This window comes from Panthera uncia (genome assembly GCF_023721935.1).
Source record: "Panthera uncia isolate 11264 chromosome E2 unlocalized genomic scaffold, Puncia_PCG_1.0 HiC_scaffold_19, whole genome shotgun sequence".
Classification (NCBI taxonomy): Eukaryota; Metazoa; Chordata; class Mammalia; order Carnivora; family Felidae; genus Panthera; species Panthera uncia.
In genome coordinates this window covers 16498314-16505139 of record NW_026057588.1, presented here as the reverse complement: position 1 = coordinate 16505139, position 6826 = coordinate 16498314, and the positions used below count along the sequence as shown (strand labels likewise).

The window sequence follows — 6826 nt, the reverse complement described above, 5'->3', positions numbered from 1 at the left end:
AAATGGGGGAGAGGGACAGAGAGAAAGAATCTTAAGCAGGCTCCACACTCAGGGCGGAGCCCGACATGGGGCTCAATCCCACAACCCTGGCATCATGACCTGAACCGAAATCAAGAGTCGCACACTCAACAGACTGAGCCACCCAGGCGCCCCAGGACCTGGAGTAGTTCTGTGCCATCTCCTTCTGAAAGGAGGGCTGTTAGATGGGAAGCAGTATAAACTCACTGGCATTTAAGGTTGCCGTGCTCACAGCCAGGACAGAGCAGGTCAGACCACCGGATGTTGATACCGTGAGGGTGACAGCAGCACCCACAGTGTCTGCTACACACCCCCCAGGCACCTTCATCCAAACATGCCTACCCAGCCGAGCACCACAGCCACTCCCCTGCACCAATGCCTCCAGAGATTAAGACAAAGACAGTTGAGTCCAAATTGAGTTTAATAAGGAGTTCCACATCGGGGAGGGATTCAATGGAAATGGGGAGATCGGGGACAGGGGGGTCCAGCCAGTGGAGTTCTGAATTAGAAAGCATATGACCTAGGGAACTCACATCTAGAAGAGTCCTTCCCATGTCTCAGAGGTAAGGACCTGAATGGTGTGGGTCCTGGGGAGGTTTGGGGGGTCATCTTAGGAGCTCTACTGGGTGGCACTGGGAGCTATTTTGGGGGTACTCCAAGTACTGTGTCGGGAAATCACATCTGGGGTTCTAGGTGTGAACAGTTGAGTAGGGGCGGGGGCCCCAAAAGATCCCAATGGGGAAAGGGCTAGGGGTCCAGGTGTTTCACAGAAACAATCAAGGGGCCTCGATTTCACAGAAATCATCAAGAGGGCTCCTTGTAGGTGGGAGAGGGGTACTACACCACCCCAAATATTGGGGATTGTTTACACCCCCGCAGCCATTTTGGGGTTTTAATGTAAGACCCCAATGGCAGGACATTCCACATACATTATCACGGATTTGCAACATTAGCATACGCTGGCTGTCCCACAGGACGGTGGGGACTGGAAAATCAGTCCAGGTTCTGGGTTTGAGTCCTAAGAGGACAGGCCTGGGGGTGCCACACGGCTCCTTTTCAACAGCTGCCGGAGCTGCAGACAAGACAAGGCAGAGGAAGAGAAGTTAGGGAGGTTGGAAGGAGAGGTGGGGGACACAAACACTGTGAAGTTGGGGGTTAAAGTGGAGAAGGAGAGTAAGATCAACTGGGTTTGCAGGTCAGAGGTTCAGAGTCAAGACTTAGGGTTAGGGACGAAGGTTCAAACACTGAGAAAAGGTTCAGGAGCCAGAGCTGGGGATGGAAGGAAAGCTGGGGCGTGTTCCCACCTTGGGGTTACCATTGAGGACTGGGAGTCAAAGAGTAGAGGCAAGGGATCAGACGTCACATTTAGGGGTCAGAAGTCCCACTCTGACGTCAGGGCTGGGGCAGGGCATTGGAGGTCAAACTTGGGAATCAAAGGTCACACCCCGAAGTCATGATTCAGGGGTAGAAGTAGAGGCCATACTCTGAGGTCAAGGTTGAAGGAGAGGTTAGGAGGAGTCACCAATACCAGGTATGAAATCCAACACTGGGGTCAGAGATCATATTTTCAAGTCAGGGTTGGATAGGGCTCAAAGTCACCTTCTGAGATTAAAATCACCCTCTCAAGTCATGAATGAGTAGCGTCAGGCGTTCACCCTGTTAAGTCAGAGGCCACTCTACAGTCAGGGTGGGCTCAGTGCTCACCCCTTCGGGGCCCGGCCCGGGCCGCAGCAGGTGGACAGGCTGCTCATTCTCCAAGTTTCGCAGTGTTGGATCTGCCCCAGCTGCCAGCAGGCGCCGCACGATGGCCTCCTGGGGTGGCCCAGGGGGCAGGGCAGCCGCCATGTGGAGGGCTGTGTTCCCATGGGCCTGGAGACAGTGAGGGGAGGACTGATAAGGATTCAGACTCAGCTGGCCTAGACCCTCAACAGGTACCCTTCATATTCTACATTCTGCCACACCCGAGTCCCACACTCCCGCCTTCACATCCATGTCCCACATGCCCCCAGTGACATCCCAGAATCCCCTCTACAATCACATTCCACACACCCCTCTATGTCCTATGCATTCCCCCAATTACATCCACATCCTATACAGTCCCCACCCATGTTCCATACGTTGTCCCCTCCACAGCCATAGCCCACAGGACTCCCAACATCCCACTGCCCCTCTCTGTCATATCTCACACAACCTGCACATGCCAGCCTAGGCCCCTACCTTCATGTTGACAAAGGCCCGCAAGTCTCCCCGTGGCAGCTCCAGCAGCAGCTGAACCAGGGTGGGATTGGCAGCCTGCACGGCCAGATGCAGAACCGTCTTATTGCTCTTGATTTCCTACAGAGAAGGGAACAGCAGAGGTCAGGCCAGTCCTCACACCCAGGGTCCCTCCCATGGAACCAAGAGCCTTTAGACACCTTGTCTCCCCTTTACAAGCACCCAGGGGTGCCTTATACACTTATAGGTGTTGTGCACCATACAAGAGTACCACGTTTAAGGGGGTGCCTTTCACATCGAATGCATCCCAGAACTATACATTTATTATGACAATTTTCCAGCCCAAGTGACTCTGGGCTAGCAGCTGCCTGGCTACCCCACATTCTAAGAGGCACAGTAAAATGTACCTGCATCCCACATGGACAGTCTTTACCTATAAGGATGGGACCTGAGCAGCATCAATCAGGGGCCTAAGCAAGCCTATATCCACTTCTACACTGAGTTGTTCTCTTCATATTTTGGAGCAAATAAATGCATTTTCCAGGGTGAAACCTTATTATGTACCCTTAAAGAGTTTGTAATGATAAAGGACATTAAAAAATATTATGTGTTTAGGAATGCCTGGGTGGCTCAGTTGGTAAAGCATCCGGTGCCTCTCTCTCCTCAGGTCCTGATCTCACAGTTCATGCGATCAAGTCCAGAGTCAGGCTCTACACTGACAGCAAGGAGCCTGTTTGGGATTCATTCACTCTCTCTGCCCCTTCCCTGCACATGCATGCACACACACTCTCTCTCAAAATAAATAAGCCTTAAAAATTAAAAAAAAATATATGTTTGTCTCTACAAGGCAAAATAACCTAGTTGGCTCACCAAATATATTATGAAGAGAAGACAAGGAGACGGAGGGAGAAGCTCTAAATTAAGAGGGACCTTAAAAGTCTTATTATGGCAATATGTGGGCTTTATCTGGATCCTAGTTTTTGTAACGAAAAAAAATAAATATCCCTTAGGGTCAATCAGAAATTTGAACACAGCCAGGATATTTGGTATTTTGAGATTAATTTTTTTAAGGTGGAATAACCGTACTGAGGTTAAAAGAGTCCTTAACTTTAAAGACACAAATATTTATGGATAAAAATATGCTCAGGCTTGCTCTAAAATAACATAGGGATGCATGGGTGGCTCAGTCGGTTAGGCATCCGACTCTTGATTTCAGCTCAGGTCAGGATCTCACAGTTCGTGGGATCCAGCCCCACATCGGGCCCTGTGCTGACATGGCAGAGCCCATTTGGGATTCTCCCTCTCCCTCTCTCTCTCTGCCCCTCTCTTACTCACTCTCTCTCTCCCAAAATAAACAAACACCAAAAAAATTTTTCTAAATAAAATAATACAGGAAAGTGAGGGGATGGATGGGGCAGGACTGGCTACTAGTTGCTGATTATTGATGTTGGGTACGGGGAGTTCACTATACCATTTTCTGTAGTTTATCTGTGTTCAAAATTCCTTAACTAAAAAACAAAACTAAATAAGTCGATGTTTAATTCTCTCAGCCAGCCTGCGAAGAAGCTACGATCAGAGGAAGGAGAATAATATATTTATGAAGAGGTGGATTCTGGCGTCAGACCACCTGGGTTCTAATCCCTTCTCTGATACTCACAAGCTGTAAGATTTTTGACACTGTGCCTCAGTTTTTCTTACCAGTGAAACAGAAAAAGTGATAATAGCACACACGTCAAAGGATGTTTGTGGACTCAATTAGCTAATCCATGAAACGCAGCACTAGATGAATAGTAGGTGCTGGATAAATATAAGCTAAGATCAGTAATGTTACTCTTAGGGGCACAGAAAAATGAAGTCATAGGCTCAAGTTCACATAGCTGGGAAGAGACGAAGCCAGCATTTGTTTGAAGCCCCTGGACATCCAGGTGACCCGCCCCACACCATCCAGGTGACCCACCCTCCTAGGGGCGGCCCACTGCCCAGCTCACCTGGCTGGTGTGATCAGCACCCATGTGCAGCAACATTTGGACACAAGCCAGCCTGTCTCGGGCCTGGGTACTCAGCACCCGGGAACATAGGTCAGGTGGGTGCATAGCAACATTGAGGGCCAGGATGGCCGTGTGGAGAGGGGTGAGGCCTGCAGAATGGAGACAGTGAGGGCTCTGTGTCTGAAGTACCCACCCCACCTGCCACACCTGCCCGGCTCACCACCCAACTTACCCTCAAAGTCTCTGGCTTCTAGGTCAACCTGAACCCCGGAGTTAATCACAGCCTGAGTAGGAGAAGGCAGAGTGCTGGATTAGAGTCTCCCTGGGCCTCCTAGCCCCGGAAGCCATGATTTGAGCAACCAGGCCATCCCATCCACCCCCCTTGTCAGCGGGCCATACCGAGAGGACTCCCGGGAGCCCATAGGTAGCGGCCACATGCAAGACAGAACGTCCCCGATGATCGGTGGCATTGGGCTCTGCCCCCAGGTTCAGTAGATCCTCCACAATCAGGGGCTGGTTGGCGGCGGCAGCCACCAGGAGAGGGGTCTGCAAGACATAAGAAGGTCAGTCTGGGGCCCCCGTCTGAAATCCAGGCCCCAGACCTTCTGCCTTCAATCCAGGAGTCCAGGCCCCTGGCCCTCACCTTGCCCTTATGCTCACGAATGTCCAGATGTCTGTACATTTGGAGCATCTCAGCTGCAGCATATGCTGCCCAGCGCAAGCCACGAGCCGCAAACAGGTGCAGGAGCCTGAGGACAGGTAGGGGGACACCAGTGAGCACAGCACCCCAGCTAAGCCAGGAGCATGCAGACTGCGATCCCCCATACTCACGTGTCTCCCTCCTCATCCTGGGCCAGCAGCCGTTGTGGCCCCAAAGCCAGCATGTGAGCACGGGCTGTGTCCAGAGATGGTCCGGTGGTCACGGGAGGCATCTGTGGGGGTCCTGAGGGGAGTCCAGAACCTCTCCAGGATCCTGCCTGTGGCAGGGAAGGTTCTGCACAAAGCCGGGTATCCAGGGGGTCCTGAAGGGTGCATGTGGTGGGAAGAGCCAATCAGCTGAGCATTCTCTCTTCCTAACATATATACATACACATACAGAGTGCCAGGTACAGTGGCTGGGTGTCCCATCTGTACCAAGTGACCTTGGACCTCTGGGCCTCAGTGTTGCCCATCTGAAGAACAGGACCTTAATCCAGCCTGAGGGCAACTGGGGATTTTAGGGGCCCTTCAGTATCCTGTTCCCACTCTGTATCTCACCTCCATCCCCACAGAAAATGGACACTGGCGCCCTGGGTCGGAGGGTGGGTAGAAGTCGGGAGTCAGGAAACCTTCAGCAGCAGAAGCAGGGTAAGAGTAGGGGCTGTCTGTGTAGGCAGCATGCGTGTTGGGGTCCCAGTCTGGAAAGCCCGTGGTGGGGGCCAGGCTGCCAAGTCCAGAACCCACAGTCTCCTGGTGTACTGGCAAGCGAGAATGGCCTGTGTGTGAGAGGAGGAGCAGGGGCAGGCCTGGTTACCAGAGTCAGGGAAGTCATCAAGGCCGGAGGACCTGTGTGAGAGCCCGGAACCTCCCAAGGTGCTGGGAGCTAGTCCTCGTCCGTGTGGGACACCAAAGGGCTGGGACCCCGAATCCAGGACGCCGAGGGGTTGGAAGCTTGGACTTCTGAAACCTGGACTCCTGGGACACTGTGGGGCTGAGGGCCTAGACTCCCGGAGCAACGGAAGGCTGGGAGCCTGGGCCCCTGCAACACGGAAGGGCTACGTACATAGATTACAGGGCTCCAAAGAATCTGGGAGATCCAACTGCCACTGGGTCCCAGCAAGAGAAGGTCTGACTCCTACGCTCCCAAAAGTCCTAAGATTTGGAACGTTTGAGTCCCTGAAGAAAGCTGGGGCTGTGAGCTGAGGGAAGCAGATGATTTTCCAGACTTACCTGCCTCACTCTCATTCACAGATGGGGTCAGGGACTGGGCCAGAGGAGGTGGAAACTGTCCCTGTAGAGGCAGAGACAAAAAGGAACAAGGGAGAATTTCTATGACCGATCCCCCAGCATCCATTCCCCCACCCACAGCGTATCTAAGTCAGGACTAGCCTCCCATCTGTTCTGAGGGCCCAGCAGGCCATCAAGTCCTTGCCCAATGGGGCAGAGCCTCATGAGAGTTGTAGTTCACAAGGCTCCATGGGCCTTACCGGTACCCCACCAGCATCAGGCTGCTGCTGACGGCGCCTCTGTTCCTCCAGGAGCTTCTTCACTGTTTGTGACGGGCAGTGGCTGCGTTCACCCCGGCTCACTGCGGGGGGGGGGGGGGGGGGGGGGGGGGGAGGAGATGGAGGGAAATAATTAGGGGTCTTTAAGTCACCCAACCACGCGGGGGAGTGGTTTTGGGCTCCCTGCCTCGCCCTCCTGCACGGAAAAACTGGCACATTGACTCCGCCTGCGAACTCCAAAGCCAATCTTAGCTTTCAGGTGCAGCATCCGCCTCCGCCGCCGCCGCCGCCGTTTCCTTCCCTTTGCTTCGCACTTTCCCCTCTGACCCAACTTTCCACCAGCGTCGTGGAAACTGAGGAAGGGGGAGGAGGGCGCTCCTCTGCAGCACCTCCCCCCAACTT

The 6826-nt window shown here is 53.2% G+C and overlaps 1 protein-coding gene across 2 annotated transcripts; it reads right to left on the bottom strand.

Moving 5' to 3' along the window:
- Window positions 1–420: 420 nt before the first annotated feature.
- NFKBID (NFKB inhibitor delta) lies at window positions 421–6499 on the bottom strand. 2 transcript variants are annotated; one of them, XM_049621975.1, is made up of 10 exons: window positions 6150–6499; window positions 5478–5695; window positions 5052–5242; window positions 4864–4969; window positions 4620–4766; window positions 4453–4504; window positions 4221–4369; window positions 2236–2352; window positions 1723–1887; window positions 421–1090 (listed from the first exon to the last, which is right to left on the bottom strand). In XM_049621975.1, exons 1-10 carry the CDS (start codon window positions 6271–6273, stop codon window positions 1037–1039), a joined length of 1323 nt encoding a protein of 440 aa, XP_049477932.1. In that variant the 5' UTR covers window positions 6274–6499; the 3' UTR covers window positions 421–1036. The 2 variants fall into 2 exon arrangements, with proteins under 2 accessions (XP_049477932.1, XP_049477933.1); XM_049621976.1 differs by lacking the exon at window positions 5478–5695 and having other exon boundaries at window positions 6150–6210; window positions 6407–6493.
- Window positions 6500–6826: the final 327 nt, after the last annotated feature.

What these genes read in the sequence shown, in the direction of transcription:
- NFKBID (XM_049621975.1), bottom strand. Translation starts at nt 6,273, where the DNA reads ATGGATGCTGGGGGATCGGTCATAGAAATTCTCCCTTGTTCCTTTTTG. An exon ending in TGTGAATGAGAGTGAGGCAG is followed by an intron (nt 5,696 to 6,149) that starts GTAAGTCTGGAA and finishes TCTCACACACAG; the next exon opens with GCCATTCTCGCTTGCCAGTA. An exon ending in GGGCCTTTGTCAACATGAAG is followed by an intron (nt 1,888 to 2,235) that starts GTAGGGGCCTAG and finishes CACTGTCTCCAG; the next exon opens with GCCCATGGGAACACAGCCCT.